This window comes from Pogonomyrmex barbatus, unplaced genomic scaffold (assembly GCF_055798465.1).
Source record: "Pogonomyrmex barbatus isolate J1 unplaced genomic scaffold, ASM5579846v1 scaffold14, whole genome shotgun sequence".
NCBI lineage: Eukaryota > Metazoa > Arthropoda > Insecta > Hymenoptera > Formicidae > Pogonomyrmex > Pogonomyrmex barbatus.
In genome coordinates this window covers 5,460,228-5,480,776 of record NW_028297110.1, presented here as the reverse complement: position 1 = coordinate 5,480,776, position 20,549 = coordinate 5,460,228, and the positions used below count along the sequence as shown (strand labels likewise).

Genomic DNA, 20,549 nt, shown 5'->3' with positions numbered 1-20,549 from the left:
ATGACGATTTTTTCCACACTGTAGATACATGCAACACGCACAAGTCGAAGACGAAGGCAAAAAAACGAATGCTGCTGCGATGTGTTTTTATAAAGCGGAAAAGAGACAGAATTCTTCTCCTCTTTTTCATTTCTTCTGTTTCTCTTTCGCGCGGCGTCTTGAAAATCGATAAAAAAAGAGAGAGAGGAAGGATAAAAGTTGAAGTTCTCCCACGATTTTGCGCGCCAAAATGCAAATATACTTGCGAGCTTCAAATAATTTTATTTAGTGAACGACGGTTAATTTTTCAACGCGACGCGCGTTTCTTCTCTGTCAAAGACACTGTCGGGGACATTTTTTTCTGTCACGTGGACGCGACGACAGATTTAAACGACAAATCGAGATTCGCGAAGACGAGTAGTGTTCCTCTCGCCCAATTCCCTGTGCTCTTTCGAATTTCAGGAGAAGGTATTATATCGATCCTATATGCGTGGGCAGTACCTTCTGACGCGCTTCGATTCGTTGCGCACGTCAGACGGAAATAGAAGCGCCCAGATAGAATCCGGGGTGACAATGAATTCGCCATGACGACCGCCATCGAATTGCGGAGGTGGTGGAGGAGGGTTACAGCGCCGGGATACGTACCCTTCCGAGGTGAGGATGGCTCACCCCCACTACGAGAGCGTGCGTGTGGAGAAAGTCATTCACTCCCTCGTGTGGCCGGTTCGCCGGGTCCTCGTCGGTTTTTACCGGATGACAACCGGATAAAAACCGGAGGTAACCGGAGGTAACCGTGAAAGTGAAGCGAGGGCGAGAGAAGAGATAATATAATGGCATATCCCTTCCCCGAAAATCGCGTTCGGAGCACCGAAAGAGAAAGGCGCGACCTCCGACGATCTCTCCTCCGGCGATCATTGAGGATATTCGACACGCACACGCACGCACGCACGCACGCATGCGTGCGCGCGCGCGCGCGTCCCTCGCTCGTGGATTTAGCGTGATTTTTTGCTTCACCCATCGCGTTGTTCGTCGATTTATCTCCTCTCTCTTTCTCTCTCTCTTCCTCTTCCTCGTCCACGCTCCCCCGTCCCGTCGACTACACCCTCCTCTCGCGCGCTTTTCGAACGCGTGGCATGAACGTCACACACGCGCGCGCGGCTCTCCTAGCCGCCACATCGCGCTATAAAGAAGCAACTTCACGCCGCGCCGCCACAGTCTCGCGATCGTCGCCGCGTCGCGCGCAGAAACGGAGTCTTCGCTATCCAAGAGCGCGAGCGACGCCGATGTAGGTATCATATACGCACGCACGCACGCACGCACGCACGCATGCATGCACGCACGTCCGTTCGTTCACGCGTTCACGCGTTCCTCGCGCGCGGATCGAGCGCGACCAGTTGCGCGGCGCGTTACGATAATCGTTGTCGTGTCGTCTTTGGCGGTGCGCAAGCACTTCGCGACGCCGTCCCACGGATGACTTAGAAACGCGTTGTCCGCGAGAGTACGATATCGATATCGGAAGGAACAACAATCGCTCGATACAGGGCGAATTTTCAGGGGTGAAAAGGCCGCGAGTTACAATGCTTTGAGATTGAGTGCGAGTGTGTTTATCGCAACAGCAAATAGTGCACGTATCGCTTTGATTACTGTTTCGCAGGCTCAACACGCGAAAAGATCCCATATGTCCCATATAATCACGTTACGTTAATCAAGTCATCATTCGCGCAAGGCTTGATTCGATTCGGGTACACAGATGTTTTTGCGCAAATGTGTTTTTTAAGACACGACAGACGGCGTAAAGATCTCGTTAAAGTTTCATTCCGCTTTAAAATAAAGAAGAGGAATATCCGACGATGTATCTCATTTTCTTCAATCTGATCTTTTACCTATCTTTTTTTTTATCGACAGTTTTTCTACGTAATCGTCCTATTTTCTTCCGCTGAGGGAAAACGTAATTGAAAAAAACGCCGTACCGAAGGTCGTGCGAACTTTGTGCACAGTTCGATACCTCGATTAACGAATGCTTGTGCAAACGATTACAAGGTTCGAAGGTTATCGGAATTAATCGAGAAAACGAGGCGGGAGAATCGGCGAGCTTAAATTTGGAGCGAGGGCGCACCTCGTAAGGGACACCCAGGACCTTCCGATCGTTTCCGCGCTCGATTGCACGTTGCAAATTAAGACGCCGGGAATCGACGCCTGAATGCTGGTTATCGAGGTGTGAAACGGCTATTCCGTGCGATTAGCTCACGAGTCGAGCTTTTCTATATGCCATAATTAAAGCTGTCAAATCACTCGACGCGCCTCGTAATCTCTCTATCCCATCGCGCCTCTTCCGCTTCTACGTCGCCGATGTTAATTTGAGTCGAATACATGCGATACGCGTTCAACTAACAATTGCGAATAAATTACAATGTGCCTGGTGGCACTTTATAATCTCGTAACATGATCGATTATAGGATTTTAATTAATCGTCACTCTGTAATTATATTGAAATTATAGTAATAATAACTTGTATGTAGCTCGAGAGAGAAAGCTCTGGAGGAGAGAAAGAAAGAGAGAAATTCGCAAAGCGATAAGCAAGTGGACTGTAGCTTTTGTTACGATTGATTTACCATCTCGTCTTAAGATCAACAACTGTTTATCTCATTACAAAAATGTAACATGTTATGTAATAGATTACACGCCGCGCACGTGTTGCATCAGTTGCGTTGACTAGATTTCATCGATCGGGTCGTTCAAAGAGAGGGACAGAGAGAGAGAGAGAGAGAGAGAGAGAGAAGAAGAGAAAGAAAAATGAGTGAGAGACAGGGAGGAAAAAAGAGGGAAGAAACAAAGAGTCTCTTTAAAATAGTATTAAGATATTAAAGATATGGTAAAGAAAGAGAGGATGTCGAATCTGACAGCATGTGCTTCTCATTGACGAGGTGACAAGCGTCAAAGCTTAACGACCGACATCTGTCCAGGAGTGTTACACCGAGAAGAGTAAACAGTAACGAAATTGGATTATTTGGGCAGATTTTGTTTGCGCTCGCGAAGAACACTTGTTCTCGACGCTCGTTATATATAAAAAAAAAAAAAAGAGCAGGCATGATCGGCGACGATTATTGCTCATTAATATCATGCGTTCGATCATAAGCTGCACTTGGCAATGTTAAAAATAAATGTTAAAAAACGTCGATAGGCAGAGTTCCGTACGGGATTTTAACGAAGCTTTAGGAATATCAAGATTCAGCGCGTTATTAATAATACAATGCGTCGTTAATGTTCTGTTGCAGATAACAACAAAGGCGACGGTTTTCTCATCGATCGACGCGATACCCGCAGTTATTGCATTTCCGAGTCTGTCATCCTCTCCGAAGGCTATCTTCGTCATTATCTGTCAAAGTAGCTTAAACGATCCTCGTCAAAGGATTAATAACGAGCGGGATTCGAGCCCTGAGAAAGAAACAGAGAGAACGGAAAGCGCACGTTGGGGAATTTATTCTCGGAAAGGCTCGTTTTCGCAGCGAGGCGCACGCCGATCGTAGACGAGAGAGAAGAATCCGCGATCATCACCGGTGGATCATCATAATCGAGTGGACAAACCGCTGACAAACAATAGGGACCTGGCCGGTGACTTCCGATGGGGTCGTAGCCGGCGTACGCAGCGCGCGCGTATTCGTAACAGCATATGATCGCAATGATAGGCTAGCCGGTAGCGGCAGGAAGAGATCGTCGTAGGGGGAGATCGCCATAGCTAATCGTACCACCCAAGGTGGCACAGATTGAGAGTCCCATCAGCATACATCCTCTCCTGGCTAACGAGATACCCAGCATCTATCCAGTTCGTGCGCGCCGTTACGCCGCTCGTCGCGTCGACGACGTGCGTCAGCTTCCGATCGGCCGGACCGACTCGTCGACGAGCCCTGCGTCCGTGAAATTACGAAGAATTACCTTTGTCATACGAGCGAAAAGGGACCGAAAGGGAGAGAGAGAGAGAGAGAGAGAGAGAGAGAGAGAGAGAGAGAAAATCGGTCAGAATTAACGTTGATCAACGAGCATCTAATTTGGAGCATCTAATTCTTCATCCCCGTCATCCGCGCGCGCGTCCTCGACCTCCTTTTCCCTTCGTCTTCTATCCGCTTCGTCTCATCCCTCTCGACTTAAGCGAACGTCGCGAACGTTATCGACGACGTCCCGACGTGCCGTCTCGCTCGCGAAGAAACGTCGACGTGGGAGGAATCGAGGGAAGGAGAGAGACAGAGGCGTGCAGATTCGCTCTTAGTACCCCTCGGCGATTCAGCACCGGCGATTCTCTTCCCCATCGGGACATCCGCCGCTTCCGGCTAACTGGAAGTGAACGCTCTATGTAAACGATTGCCGAGCACGGTTCTCATTGGAACACACAGGACGCAGGAAGCGCATCATGGAAGTGGCAAGCGAGCTGTAAGTACGATCATCCTTATCTCTCTTCGTGTCTAACACAACTTGCCTCTTGCCGATTTGCAAGTAATTTAGGAACGGTGAAATCATAATTAGATATGAATTGGTTTGCTCATCATCGCGATACTTCTCTCGAAACGGATTTTTTTCTCTTTCTTCCTATGATGCAATTACTTAATCATATATGGATTGTGTTATTTTATTATGATGAGCTATCATCGTCAGACTGCTGATAATCATATGTGACACGTGTATCGAATAAACTTTGCTCTCTGCCATTTGAATCTTTTGACTCAGTTCTCCCCGGAATTTGTTGTTTGAACTCGTAAAAAAGACCTCACGCCGCGCAATTTTCGATAAGGTCGATTCTGAAAACCATAGATTAAAAAAAGCAATGATTCGTATTTCTATATTCGACTATATCAAATATGAATGTCTCGATTCTTCAAGTCAGTTTTGCGATGTTTAGCATTATTTTTTTAGGCTTTCAAGCGTTCTAACGCTCTTAATTTTGAGGATTATAGTATCTTTTTGCGATTTTTTCGCGTGCACATTTTCGTACACGCGAAATTTTAATTTTGTTAATAAAAATTATATATAATATAATATGAGAGGTATGACCTCATTTTTTAAATGTGGCGCGTATTACATGACTCTCTTAATTTTATTTTCTACTCCTCGTGATGAAATGAGTTGCGTGATAAAGTATGCGTGAGTTATGACAATTTCCATTACATTCAAGCAAAATTTTAAATTAGTGTATCATTAACTTGTACTGTAAAAAGATCGTAATTCTTCATTTACGATTTAGCAAAGAGTTGTAATCTTTCTTGTGATAGAAGTTAATGATAATCCAAGCTAATGAATATTAATTACATGTTGCGTAATAATTTAGAATTCAACTGAAACAGTTGAACGATTGGAATCGTCGGAACTGACGTATATTATCGCGACGATTGCGTCTACGCTTCTAATCTTTCGCTGCGCGATTGTATTAGCAAAAAAATGTCATTGAGATTAGAAAATAAACATTGCAAAAAAGACAGAGAGGCGTAATACGCGTTTATCTTATATTTTATTTCGAGTTGTCTGATACACATACATACAGCATTAGTTCAACAGTTCAATTCGATGAATTCGAAGATTAAAAGACGCGATATTTGACATAATTTAATCTGATCAATGGATCGTCGATCCGTCGTTAAAAATCGCAAGTCGCGAGTATTCAACGGCGGATATTCGCGCCGAATGAATAGAAGTCACCCTACGTGTGTATATGCAGTTGATCCATTATACGACGGGTCGTATATCGCATTCAGCGGCAGCGAGATTCATTGGCACAGAATTCCATAATGGCAACAGCGGGCACTCGGCGGCTGCTCATTAAATCATTGTTAGGCCCGTTCTTCGTGATAAGGAACTGAGGGAGAAGACGAAGACGTCGCGCCCGCGCGCAAGAAATCATCGCCAATTGTAATGAGATTGTGCGTAGATGCAGCTTCTTTTCGCGACAGTGCAATCTGCCAATGAACTTCTTGTGACTCTCTCGAAAGAACACGTGCCCGTGTTCTTCAGATGAATGACGTGCAGAATTTTATTTTCTATTTTTATTTTTGATGCACAGTCTTTGTAATTAGAAGTATGTGCTATTCCGCTTTTTCAATTGTTTTTTACGTCACAATATAAAAAATTATAAAATTAGATTCTGACGTCCAATTAGATCCAATTAGATATCTGAAAACCTAGTTTTTGGAAAAAATAAAAAAATATAAAAAAGTGAAAGAGCTAGATCTTAAAAGAGATACGTCAGCGAATTTGTTTAACAAATTTTAATAATTAAATTTAAAAGAAGAAAATTGATTTAAAATATCCGATGGGAATACGCCAATGAAATGTATTATCATGAATGCAAAACTGTGCAACACAGAGGTTGCGCACGTTTATTCTTATTGCTGATAAGGAAAGGCTACGCCTCTATCGCTCTAAATGTTCTCTATTGCAAATATATCTTATATCTGCTACGATCGTCGCACTTGATGGAATTTGATTTAGCAAAACTGGGCGTGTGCCGTCTTCATTTATTTTCACATCGCGTGAGCGATCTTACGTAGAATTACCTGTTCTTAATGAGCTTTATATCGCGGTGACCCAGAATAGTAAATGTATTTCGATATAAAATCTCTAAACGGTCGATAACTCACACAATGCTGTTAAATTAACAAGAAAATTCGTTACAATCTTACTGTCACTTTTCATTGGATCCTCGTATCTTCCGATCGTACGTAAAGATGCCAACAATGTATGCTTGTAATACGTGTAAAACCGGTTACCATAGTTCGCGTGCTAATTATTCAAATACAGAAGGATAGACAGAAGGATAAAAACGTCAGAATGAAAAGACGTTTTTATTTCTCGGCCGTACAACACCTGAAATCAGACGCTATTTGAACACGTATATAAATTCTTCATTTTACGACGTACGAAATAATCGTCGGTGTCCAAATTCGAGGCAAATATTTGTGAAGTACAAAATATATCTTTCTGTGTATCTTTTTCTGTCTCTTTCCATCTCCGTCTCTCTCTCTCTCTCTCTCTCTCTCTCTCTCTCTCTCTCTCTCTCTCTCTCTCTCTCTCTCTCTCTCTCTCTCTCCCTATGTGAATGAAATATTAAACATCAACGAGATTGCGTGTAGTGTAGAGGTTTTTTTTAGGCTTCTGTTCAATGACGTCAGCTTTTCGAAACACACAAAAGAGATAGAAAGAAATGGAAAAGAGAGAGATAGAGAGATAGTTGAAGGGAAAGAACTACATCGTAAATCTTGCATCGGTGTGCAACTTCTTACGTAAGCATATTCAACAAGTTGCTTGCCGAAGATAATTTTGGAACTTTTATCCGAGCCAACGTCGTATATAACTAGCATTGAGCATTTAACACGATGCCGCGTGTCACTCTGACAACTCAAATTCAATTAATATTTACGCTTTATATTTGACACAATTAAAAACTGGAACGTGAGAGAGAGAGAGAGAGAGAGAGAGAGAGAGAGAGGGAAAGAAAAAGAGACGGGAACAATATCTACGTTATTCTCTGTCGCTTTTAATGCCGCGTTTAATTCACTCTTCCACGCTGATCTCTTCTAACAAATTGCGGCTACTTATTATTTCCTATTTCTAACCATGCTTATTCTTCACGCTGTAATCCATTAACATTTTAACCAGTTGCGTCTATTTTTAATAGCGTTGTCTCCGTAAATACACTCGCTTCAGGAAGCTGATAGTCGGTTTCACGCATTCCGCGAAATACGCATGGTTCCGTTTGGTGGCTCAACAGCCATGAAATTTTTATTTCCGACGTCATCTCGTTAAACCGAAAAGGTTCCAATTGACCGCGATTCGAGACGCGGCAAGATGATACCCTTTAACTCGATATTCAGCGCAATTCGTGAACGTCGTTGATTAACTGTAATATGAAACCGCGGAAAAAAATACGTACAATGCAAAACTATACAGACTCGACCGGAAACACGCGGGTTCTATCATCGTAGTCCAACATTAACTCTCAGGGACGATGTTTTCCCATCTGCCCGCGGATCCGGAATTATTTTTCAACGATCGCGTGAGCTCGGCCGAGTCTGTCGTCCAGCATCTGCGAATGACGTTCTACATCTCGAGTTTCATATTGACAGATTAATTGAAATTAAAGTCATCTATGTCGTTCGTTTACCTCGACTTATCCGTCTATCATTCGTTGGACTCAAGATTCATCTCGAAGCTCAACTTGAAGATGTTGCGAAACGTTGATGGAAAAATCCCAGTTGTCGGATCCTGTTCTAGCGTATCTCTTTTTTGAATCCCTGTTTGAAACATTGTTAATGATAAGATAAAAATATCGGCCAGTATGTCAGCAAGGCAAGCATAAATAGGGCGCCATCCTCCTCCGTGGCGTTACCATATCAGCGCGCCGGAACTTCGGTACGAGAAACGGAAATAATGGAAACATTCGCGAAATCTATGACAAACGATCTATAACGCTCACATCGCGTGTGCGGCTGTCGTGTTCCCCGTCGTTACCGAGACTACATTAAGCCTGAGAATTTGTCACCGCGTCATTCCTCCTGGTCTTCTGTTAGGGGACCAGAGCTACGCTCGGAAATATCAGCCAAGTACAGCATAAATTTTGCAACTATATTTCGAATATTGCAGCAATATTTTTACAATATGTAGCAATGTTGCTGTAATACAGCTGCAAAGTTTGCGTCTCTCGAGCCTCCGTTAGGCTACGTTCAAAAATAACATCTGAGCACAAAGTCTTTGCAATTATATTGCAACAATATGTCTACAATATTGTAGCAATATTGCTGTAATATAACTGCAAAGTTTGTGCCGTGTATCATTTTAGCCTTGTTTAATTCGATAAATATTAAAGATAAAATGATACACGGAATCATCTCGGATGTTTCCAAATGTCAGTCTTAGAAACATAAGTGCGGTATTCGATGAGCACGAATTGTGTCATCGGTTTACAGCCGTGCGTATCTATAACATTTGCGACCACGTGCACCCGGAAGAGATCACCGACGCGCGTCGAGCCACTCGAAAGAATTTGGCAGGGACCAACGTCGAGTATTCAACATTGCGGTCCATGCCACGGATTCCTCTTGTTAAGTTACATGGTAATCCGATATCTGGTTTCCCCATTGACCAAATAAGCGAAATCGGGAATGTTGCGTACATCGATGCGTACATGACATCACGACGAACATTGACATTAGGACGCGACAGTGTCTTTTCGTTAGGTACAACACATGTCCCTGATCGATGATGTAACTACGAGTAAAAAAAATTGACACCGGTGTGGCATGTATCCCTGACCGGTTTTTCGAGTGACACGTGCGAACGAAAGACTTGCCATCGCAGGGTCGACGATATATTTTACAACGACACTCTTTGCCGGAGCAGACGATCGAAGACTGCGAATCGTATATTCGTTCTAATAACTCTCCTTTCCGCCCACGCAAGTGTCATGGTTCGGCTTCTTTGCCTTTTACGTTTCTTCATGCCGTCACGCGTATAATCGCGTGGGACGAATTCGACGTTCAAACCGCTCGGATCGTAAACCACGTGGAAACACAGGTTGTAACAAAAATCGCGCGACTCTCTGTACGTGAAACGTATTTATTTGTGCCGCATGGAAACGCGTGATAAATGCAGCGAGGCGCACTCGTCTATTAATAATCTTCCGTCTTCTCAATGGACTACGTTTCGTTCTCCAAAATAAAAATATAATAAAAATCCAAAATATAACAAAAATCTAATAGAAACTAGAAATTTAAAATGTCAGCTTTTAATTGAAAGAAATATGAATAACAATAAAAGAAAAAAAAAAAACCGTACCGTGTATTAAATGTCAACAAATTAAATTTACCATTTGTGAATTTTAATGACTTGCTAAACCTGCACCTGCGCCATACTCGGATTAAAGCAATAAGCACGCAAAAGTCTATCATCCTCTTCATCTGGTTAATTCCCTAACAGCTCGCATATCAGCAAATCGCGTAATAACATAATACAATAAAAATACATCCATAATTGGTGCAATATGACGGCATATTCGCCAATGAGAGGTCGACAGATCGTTATCTCGCAATATTAAAAGAGTTTGTGTGACGACAATTCACCGTAGTATAATTTCTTCATCTCTTACCAGCATAACAAGTATATAACGCGCGTAGGTGCTGTCGATATTTCCGCATTGTCACGTGCTGCATCGCACAATAAAGGCGATTCGCTTTGGCAGCGACGATTGGCCTTCCGACGATTTTTCTGCTATTCAAACTATGTAATGTCTCGCAGCTTCTTGTTATATGACGGACACATATTTCTTTACTCTGTTATTATTCATTGTTGCATCTGATTATATTTCCTCTGAGAGTGAATGCTGCTGAGATTGCGTTATGTGCGCTTCAGAGAATTGGAGGATAAACCTTGTCAGCTTGAAATAGTTTAAAACAGTTCTCGTTTAACTGCAGAAGAGGCCAGTAATCTTCGCCAGTTTCGATAAATCTCGGGTTGGAAAAAGAATTGTTTGTGGCAACGCGTGAAGTATCGCTGCCAACAGTCGAGAAACGTGCAAATCCAGCGGTAATCGCGACTTCACATACGATAAAGAGGCGTTAAAAGAGACGTTAAATATTAGAATAAGTTAGGCAATTGTTTGGGAAGTGTTTTAAAAGAAGTGCGGAAACGAAAATATTTCAAGTATAATTTACTCCGCGTTGTTTGGCGATGTTGTAAAATATCAATTTTTCAAAACAAATTTTCATATTTTAATTGCTTTATCGTTTATATAATCCTGTGCGAGTATTATGAACGCTGACAAAATAGAGTAAGTAAAATCTATTTATAATTTCGAGCGAGACCTGAGAACAAGAAATTATTTTATCAATTGACTAGCAATAATTTCACGATAAGAATAATAACAAATAAATATAAAATTAATAAAAACTGAATTCATATTTTAAAGCCTATTTTTTAATTAAATTGAATTTTGCTTTGACTTTTGCAACATTGCTAGAAATATCACAATAAAAAAACAAAAATAACGGCAATAAAAAAAACTCCTCGATTTAAGTTTCGTTTATATTTCGTGATTATGAATAAATATACAATTTAGAAACTAGAATATGTTTTTGCTGACTTCATTAATTAATTTTAATTATTAAGTGAGATTTAATTTAATTAATAAAATATTATTTAATTAAGATATTAATTAAGATATTAAAATTATTAAATATTAATTAAAATTTATTATGCATATCTCAAAAGTCAGTATAAATTTCGAAAAGACTATTAAGAAATTTTATTGATATAATTTACAAGAAATATGGATATAATGAATCAGTGTCAAAAAAAAGCTCTGATATATTAACACATTTATTTGCTGCCTGTCTACATATATAAAGATAGACATATTTTATATTATTGTAGTTTGTAGCTTGTAGTTTTCAAGGTTTATGAAAAACATAAAAAAGTCACGTCTGCTGCGAAGGATATTAATCTCCGAACATCTGCTCGCATGTTACAGTCGTTGTCTTGAAATCGACACGTTCACACATTGCCGATTGTGATACAGAGTATCTTTTAAATTAATTTAAATATGTACGTGTATAGTATATATAACAAACATCGCATTTTTAAAAGAGATGATATTACCTCAATCTTGAAACTCAGAATGAATACATAAAATAGAAACGGTTTGTGCATAAAATGAAGTCATTAAGCTCTCGTATCTTCCAAGACCGATCGTGTTATCAGTGAGTTACAACAATAAAAGTCCAAAGAAACATTTCTATAATAATAAAGTGTTCGAAAGAGAAAGTAATAATCGAAACTTTCAAGCGAGGGGAAAAGTTTTATTCACGAAGGGAAAAGAAATGTTAAAGAAAAGTATTATCGATGTGATTTCAGGTCGCCGCTGTCGGGGCCGGAGAATCAGGGCAAGATCAAGGAGAGGAGCTCGTATTATCCCCAGGAGCCCGGCAAGAGGCCGCAGACCGCGGGGCAGAGGGTGCGATCGTGCCTGAGCCATAACGCGCTAACCATCCTGACAGTTTGCGGCGTGATCGGCGGCGTGATACTCGGCATAATTCTGCGAAATTCACGTGAGAGATGGACGCCCCGCGAGATCATGTACATCAATTACGTCGGCGACCTGTTCCTGCGGATGCTCAAGAGCTTGATCCTGCCGCTGATTATCTCGAGTCTGATATCGGCCATCGGCTCGCTCGATCTGTCGCTCAGCGGCAGGATCGGGGCGCGTGCGATCGGTTATTACATGGCCACGACCATCTGCGCGGTTATACTAGGTCAGTGAAAGCCTAATTCACCGCCGCGTCACGCTATGTTATTCCGCGTCGGCGGTGTTATTCCGCTAAGCGGCGAGCGGCGATTATTTCGTGTACTAAAAAAAAAAAAAAACGAGAGCAATGAGGGATGAGGAGAAGCTTGCCGCCAAATCTAAATGTATATATGAAAGAGGTTCCGACGATCAAACGGTGCGGCACGATCGCGCGTTTTGCATCGCGTGGACAACTGGATACGTTTTGGCATTTTAAATATCACGAGGTTAAACGAGGCATTAGCGACGCGAATCGCGATCATCGGGGATCATCTTGGACGTCTCTGCAACCGCCATCGTCGCGGCGCTCGGGCAATGATATATTTCTGAGAAACGGCGAACGCGACAAATAGCAGATGCCGCGTAACCGTATCCCCCGCATTTACATATCTGGCAGCGGAGGGAATGCGCTTGATAGCCCTGAATTCTCGTGACTCATCTCGGTTAATTAACGCGCACGACCGGGCGGAGAGTCGAGCGCGAACAGCGCGTCAGACAACACAAATTAGCGGGCGACATTATCGCGCGAGAGAGTCCGTGAGATTTTTACAATATTTTGCAGTATCGGGCAAATATGACGTTTTATATCGCGTTAATAATCTGAAGATTAGACCGGTTATAACCCGAAACTCCTGCTTACGCGCATATCGCGCACGGTTTGATTTTTTTCTGATATCTTCTCTCTCTTCTTCTTCTTCTTCTTCTCGCTTCTTCACTATCGCGTCAGTTAAATAATTTCTATTTCTGATCGTTGTGTCGTCGCACTTATCTCGCAGGTTCATCGTGACGCTCTTTGCCGCTCGTTTACCTCTCTGATTGATCAAACAAAAAAACAATGCTACTTATCTAACCAGTGATAGCGAGTTGCCGATTTCATCCTAGGTATAATTCTCGTCGTCTCGATCCAACCTGGTCATGGAAGCTCTGCCTCGGAGACCAAAAAACCGGCACAAAATGTTTCCACCGTCGATACACTGATGGACTTAGTCAGAAATATGTTTCCACCGAATCTCGTGCAGGCTTGCGTCGCTCAACATCGAACCGAGCCCAAGCTACCGGACAATGCCAGCTCTGGTAGTAATCACTTTAACAATAGAAAAATATTTTTCGCTTTTAGATTAGGCAGAGTCAGTTTAAAGCGCGGTTGTACCAATAGTTATTTTGACTAAGTGAGATTTGCGTCATATATCTTTATCTTTCTTTCTAAATAAATAAAGATAGACACATATTTAAGCTTAAAATCTTAAAACAACGTTGGTACAATCGCGCCTTCTAGTCTTCTAAACTTATTTTCGCTTATGAGTTTCACATTGAAATTAATGTTGTCTGTTAGACCTTCCCTTGGAGGAATGGGAACTGGAGGAGAAAATAGTCCCGGGTTCCAATATCCTGGGGCTTGTTGTATTCGCGACAGTCATGGGTATCACTCTTGGTAAAATGGGACCACAGGCGAAGCCGTTGTTGAGTTTCTTCGACTCACTATCCGGCGCTATGATGTTGATCACCAACTGGGTCATATGGTAAGATTTGTAAATAATTATAAGCTTCTGGAAACGCATAAAAGTTCCTGAGGAAAACTCACACATTAACTATACAAGCGTTACGTAATCGTCATCGTGATCGTGCAATTTTGTCGTGACAATTCTATCGTATCATCTCGATTCACATCTCGTTTTTCCTTTATTAAATTGTTTTTGACAAAACGAAAAGAAGTAGCCTTCCAGCTAAGAATATTTTCATGCACAGGTTGTCGCCGATCGGCGTGCTCTCCCTGGTCGCCTCTAAGATTACGGAGATGAAGTCGCTCGAAGAGGTAGTTAGCCAGCTTGGGATGTACTTCCTGACCGTGTTGATCGCTCTACTCATACATGGGTTCCTGGTGCTACCCGGGATGTACTTCCTTCTCACGAAGAAGAATCCTTATATCTACATATCGAACATGGCAGAGGCGCTCGTCACTGCCTTCGGCACGTCCTCGAGCTCGGCGACATTGCCGCTGGCTATCAGTTGTCTCGAGAATAAAAACGGCATTGATCCACGTGTCACTAGATTCGTCATGCCAATAGGCGCAACCGTAAATATGGACGGTACCGCTCTGTACGAAGCTGTTGCTGCCATTTTCATCTCGCAAGTGCGTAAGATTTCCCTTTCCTTCGGACAGCTGATAGCGATAAGGTGAGTCATTCTACTCATTTAAATAGTTTTCTTCGTCTCGCGAAGGAAGATTATTTCTATCCGATCTATTTGTTGCGTCTAATGCTTCCAGTATCACGGCGACCGCTGCCAGTATCGGCGCAGCTGGAATTCCGCAGGCCGGCCTAGTGACCATGGTGATGGTGTTGGACACGGTGAGACTTCCGGCCAATGATGTCTTCTTAATCATCGCAGTCGACTGGTTACTGTAAATCTGTTTATTTTTTACGATAGAGACTTTTACGAAGAGCATTTTTAATATGCGCTTGTACATTTGCAGAGATCGATGTAGAACGACCATAAACGTCATTGGTGATTCGCTCGGCGCGGGAATCGTTCAGTATCTCAGTAGAAATGAACTCGCGGCATTGCCGCACAGCACGCAGCAGACGCAGAACGGAGCCGATTGTCACGCAACTACGTCGATATAAGCCATGTTTGCCGATCGCTAAATCGCGTCTCTTCAACTGACGATTACATAATCGCTTCGCGATCGGAGAATCAATTATCCACGGCGAACATATCGGCACTTATCGTTGCGCGGCTTATCGTTGAAATGTTGCCATAACTTCTTGAACTCCCAAGAGTCCGAGAATTTAAGAATATAATACGATTAAATAAATTAAATTTAAGGATTAGGATTAAGAGAAAGAGGAGTAAATTTATGGACGACAACATGATATTATTTGTTACAGTTGTGTCATGTCTGAGATTTTTAATTTTCAAAGTTTTATAAGTTATCCTAGAATTACGAAAAAATATACAGCACCGTTGATCGAGTGTGTCTATAATTTCAATCGTGCAGTATGGCAACAGTCAATGATCGCGATTTGCGATGTTGACAAAGTGTTCTTGCGTACTCAGTAAGTGTTCCGTTTTTATCTTAGTCAAATAATTGGTTTAGTATTAGTTATCTTCCACGCGAATCAGACTACGAACGAAGGGAACAAACAACTGTATCACTATTGTAATGCCATATTTGCGACAAACATACGCGATTGTGAATGCACAAATCTCTTCTTCCAGTTATTCGTACAAGTACTATAAAAAGAAGAAAGATTATCTTGGTAACCACTTAATTGACATCCGCGATACAAAATATAAATAGACATAATGGTAAGACAGTGAAATGTCAGTTATCAATGCGTAGCTCGCGGTGCGAGCGATGAGCGTTCTTCAGACGACTTTGGAATATAAGATATGCTTGAAACTAATGCTACGATTCTAAATAGAGAATCGTAAAACTCGTAACTTGTTCTCATAAAATTTATAAGAATTTTGTAAATTTCATAGAAACTACAATTCTATATTGATAAATATCTACAATTTTGTGTAAATCTTATTGCTAACTATAAAAGCTATTTATAAAGTTTATAAGTTTGGAGTTCCAATCCCAAGTTCTTACGAATTTTACGATTCTGTTTAGAATTTCAACATAAATTACATAAGTCTAATAATCATAGGCTCCTAAGTGATTTTGCTTATAAAATATTTAAGCGTATAATGTACACACACACACACACACACACACACACACACACACACACACACACACACACACACACACACACACATTTGTCTTCCATTTTCGCGTTTAACAAGAATTACGCTTACGCGGTACTGCAAAATGTACGTGCACGTTACATTATATTTGAATCCGCAGTCCGATTTTTCTTTGCGTGTTATCTATATATTTCTCCTTGAAGTGCATTTAAGATTGCGGAGCCTGGAAAAAATTCACGAGAAGCAAAATATATTTGACGATCTGCGAAATTGATTTCATTATTATCTATATAACATGACGAAGATATCTCAAAGTTTTCATTATTATTTTTTTATACAATAGAAGCGGTAATTATGTACGCGATAATTCTGCTCGCGCATATTATTCCCTGACAATATATATATATATAGGAAATACCGTCGCGCAGTTTGTGCCATAGATTATTATCATCGTATCTCGAAAGAGTAGCTTTTACACTTATTCGACCAGTGAAAAAAGCAGACTTAAATAAGTTCGATGCCAGCAACAACAATCAACTGGGACTTAACCCTTAAGTATGAAGCAATATTGATCATTTTATATCTCCACAAGTTTTCGATAGAGGAAACAGATATGAAAGTTCTTGCATTTAATATTTCTTTCTTTTTCACGCGAAAGAAAAGTTCGGCAAGTAACACTAGAAGAAAAACATAAAATATAGTATTCAAGAAACTGTGTGTTCAATTACTATCAAGTAACAAAAAGTACTCCATAAAAGTAATCCGTACTTAAGGGTTGAAACACCTTTTCTTTTTACAACTCTGTCCTTGTCTTTTGGCACAATAAAAACGATACCATTGCTATATCATTGTGTCTTCGCGTGATATGTAAAAGAATTATTATATGGAAAAAATAACAAAATGATTAATAAACAAATCACTTGATTTTGTCACACGATTCCTTTACATGAAGGTTCTTTTGTTATTTTTCACATAAAACGGTAGAAAATTTTGATAAGACATATATAAATATATATAATTATATATGAAATATATCTATGTTTCCTTCTTCTGTCAAATTCTTTTTTTGATATAAGAAAAATAATAGTAATAATGAGAAAACAGAAAATAATTAAAAGGATAATTTTCACATTGTTTCTTTTATTAAAAAGTTAAGTTTGAAGATATGAAAAAAATTGCGCACATATAATCATATATATTTATAATTAAAAATACACATATATAACTACATAGTCAATTTTTTCATTTCATATATATTTATTCATTTATTTATTTATATTCTTATATAAACAATTTTTTATCGAGATATCCTTTATTATTTTTTAATTCTAAGAATTAAAACATCAGTTGAAGAGTTTGATGCTCGATGCAATAGTGTTGATCATTTCGCCGAATTTAATTCAAATACGCGCATACGCGGCGACATGTTACGTCACGTCGAGACGCACTGCGTTTTTCTCATTTCTTCCATCATCAAGAGCGAGTGTCGGAATCATCAGAAAAAAGAATCGCATAATTATCATAGCAGATATATTAATCGAGGTGATAGCAATTGATAGCATGATAATACTTATGTCTACACAATTGTCTTAAATGTACACACCGACGCGCGTTGATGCAGTCGTCATTTTATTTTATTTTTCGCGCCATTTAGATGTGCAATCGGACGGAATACAGTCGCTCCGTGTTATTTGCGTTTTTTAACTGGTAAAAGTGGACATGTGCAGAAGAACATTTAAAATGTCAGAAGAATATCGAGTAGTATAATATATTAATCGAATCATGCGATAGTATTGAAATGCCCACATTTAATCCGATTTTTGGTCGCGATCGCGTTCAACATTTTGCAACCTTGATTCGAACTCGCGCGTGCGCGGCCGCCATATTTGTTTTATTTCGCTTTGCGTCTATCGGCCAGTCAGGACAGGGCGGAGTGTATTGTGTTGTGCTTGCGTTTGTTTTATCGTCGAGTATGAGAATGTCACGTGGGTGAGTGTCGAATAAAGTGTTGAGTGAAGTTCGCACCAAGGTTAAGATGGAGCGAAGAATCTCGCATTGAATCGAAATTGAAACCGACGAAGCAGCCAGCAGCATCGCGGGCGATAAGTGAATCCATTCATTCATACTGATATCTATTGTTTGTTTATTCGTTCATGACGATTCGATGTCCACAATTCGTCTCGATTTGACTAAAAATTATCATTGTGCGTTGAGATTGCGCGAATCTATTGGCGTGAACGCAGTTGAGATAGGAACGATTTGAAGTTTACGCCGGACATGCGCGCATGACTCACTCACTCACTGTCACGTGACGATCTTCTTCGCAGACGTGCCAACTGTCAAGCGTCGAATTTCTCAAACTGATCTAACATTTTCTGTACCCGAAATGAGACAGATATGTACATACACGGACGTTAGAAAGAGAAGATCGTGAAAGCGGAGTGCAAAAAGTGCAAATAAACTTTAGCTTCTTCCAAATAAAGTAAATTATAAACACAAGCATATGCTGCACGGATTGCAGCGTGCCGGCTTCCAAAATAATATTTGATTGCAACCGCGACGTATTTTATCGAAAGATCACTTGTCCTGCTGTTGAATGTACGATGTAACAGCGACACATTTTTGCGCAGCTCGATAAGAAGTTTGGAAGCGTAATGTAATGGAAGAGGTTAGGTTAACGTCAAAATATGATGACGTTTGATCTAAAATTAATTTTACGCGCACAATTTTATTTCTGTCAAAATTTAATAATTTACGAGTATTTGAATACTTTGTAAAACAGCCATGAATCTCGTATGTCGGTTGCACGTGAAACCGAACTATCAAATATTTATGTATTTCACATTAATTGTGTTCCTTACAAGCACAGTCCTGCTTTTTCTGTATTTGAATCGTATTCAACCAGATTATTTCATTGATGAGGCTTTCCACATACCTCAAACGTTACGATACTGTGCAGGGAATTTTACAGAGGTAAATATATTTGGCAACTATTTAGATATATGCGAGATACAAGTTTTTAATTGCGTTGCATACATAATTCTTATGCAAAAATATGTCGTAAATTATTTTCAGTGGGATCCTAAAATTACTACATTGCCAGGCTTGTATTTTATTACTACTGTGATATTATCACCATTTAATCTTTGTAATATCACATTTGTAAGATGTATAAATTTACTTGGGACATGTATAAATCTTTATCTTCTTTATAATATTATAAAGGAGAATTATAAGTCCAATGAGATGAATCGGTGGAATAATTGGTTGATACTTATAGCAGCATACAATCTTACTCTTTTCCCACCATTGTATTTTTGGTGCTTCTTTTATTACACGGATGTTGTATCCATGAACATAGTACTTTTGATGTTGTATTTACATCAATGCAAATATATGAAAATGACAGCTCTTGCAGGTAATTATTTTGTTATAATAAGTTTTAATGAAAAAAATCAAATAAATATATAATCGCATATATAGGTTTATTAGCCGTACTCGTTCGCCAGACGAATATTATTTGGCTCGGTTTCTTTACTATAGAACGCACATTAGATATATTTGATCTCAAGCTGGAGCAACCCATTCCATCTGGAGTGCTCAATACTTCATTGCACTTTCGTGTAAGTAACAAGTTACAAAATACAGACCTCAAAGAGGGAGTACATTAGGGAAATTAATTGCAAATTTCTTAAATCACTTTTAGTTAATTTGGAAGCAGATAATGTACGAATTGCGCATAGGTCCGTTGTCCTTCCTCAAGTTCGTCGTGCAGGTATGCAGTAGTCTACTTCCCTATATAACAGTGTGTCTTATGTTCGTTGCCTTCGTCGTGTGGAACGGTGGCATAGTGATCGGCGATCGTACTGCCCATGTCGCAACTGTTCACCTTTGTCAGATATTTTATTACTCCGCTTTCGTTTCTCTGTTCTCGTGGCCGTATGTGATACCTTATTGGCGAACATATTTGCGATTCCTTCGGCGGTATTGGATTTTCGTCGGCTGCGCCATCGCATTGATGGCCATGACGATACGTTTCAACACGCTCGTTCATCCGTATGTTTTAGCCGATAACCGGCATTATTGGTTCTACGTGTGGAATCGATTTATGGGTCGATACGCAATGTTCAGGTACCTATTGATACCGATTTACGGCGCGAGCCTGTTCGCCATATCGCAGAACATGGCTCATTTAAGATTCCTCACACAAATTAATTATCTTATTTGCGTATGCATGATGCTGATACCTCAGTTACTGGTAGAACCGCGTTATTTCATTCTGCCGTACATTTTTTACCGTTTGAATATGAAAAGGCCAGAAAGATGGCAGATCGGTCTCGAGTCGCTCACGACTCTCGTGATAAATTGTCTGCAATTTTTTATTTTTGCCAACAAAGTGTTTTACTGGGAGGATCAACCCTATGCCCAGCGAATTTCCTGGTGACCAAGAATGCAAATGTATAAAATAAAGAATTCTACATAAAATAATGCGCAATGCTTTCTTCCGTGTCTCTCTTTTTATGCGCGATAATGTTGATTTAAAAGGATGAGGGTT

General features: G+C 40.4%; 2 protein-coding genes across 4 annotated transcripts; both read left to right on the top strand.

Moving 5' to 3' along the window:
- The first annotated feature begins 1,110 nt into the window (after positions 1-1,110).
- LOC105428178 (excitatory amino acid transporter 1) lies at positions 1,111-16,931 on the top strand. Its single transcript, XM_011640317.2, has 8 exons — positions 1,111-1,264; positions 3,255-4,404; positions 11,869-12,266; positions 13,181-13,372; positions 13,632-13,818; positions 14,045-14,473; positions 14,565-14,699; positions 14,772-16,931. The coding sequence occupies exons 2-8, from the start codon at positions 4,385-4,387 to the stop codon at positions 14,920-14,922; spliced, it is 1,512 nt and encodes a 503-aa protein (XP_011638619.2). The 5' UTR covers positions 1,111-1,264; positions 3,255-4,384; the 3' UTR covers positions 14,923-16,931.
- Positions 16,932-17,902: 971 nt separating this feature from the next.
- Positions 17,903-20,482, top strand: Alg10 (alpha-1,2-glucosyltransferase Alg10). Of its 3 annotated transcripts, XM_089072747.1 has the most exons (5): positions 17,903-18,967; positions 19,070-19,412; positions 19,478-19,617; positions 19,701-19,769; positions 20,062-20,282. In XM_089072747.1, exons 1-5 carry the CDS (start codon positions 18,779-18,781, stop codon positions 20,134-20,136), a joined length of 816 nt encoding a protein of 271 aa, XP_088928873.1. In that variant the 5' UTR covers positions 17,903-18,778; the 3' UTR covers positions 20,137-20,282. The 3 variants fall into 3 exon arrangements, with proteins under 3 accessions (XP_088928873.1, XP_011638625.2, XP_011638624.2); XM_011640323.3 differs by having other exon boundaries at positions 17,907-18,967; positions 19,538-19,617; positions 19,701-20,482; XM_011640322.3 differs by having other exon boundaries at positions 17,909-18,967; positions 19,701-20,482.
- The last annotated feature ends 67 nt before the right edge of the window (positions 20,483-20,549 follow it).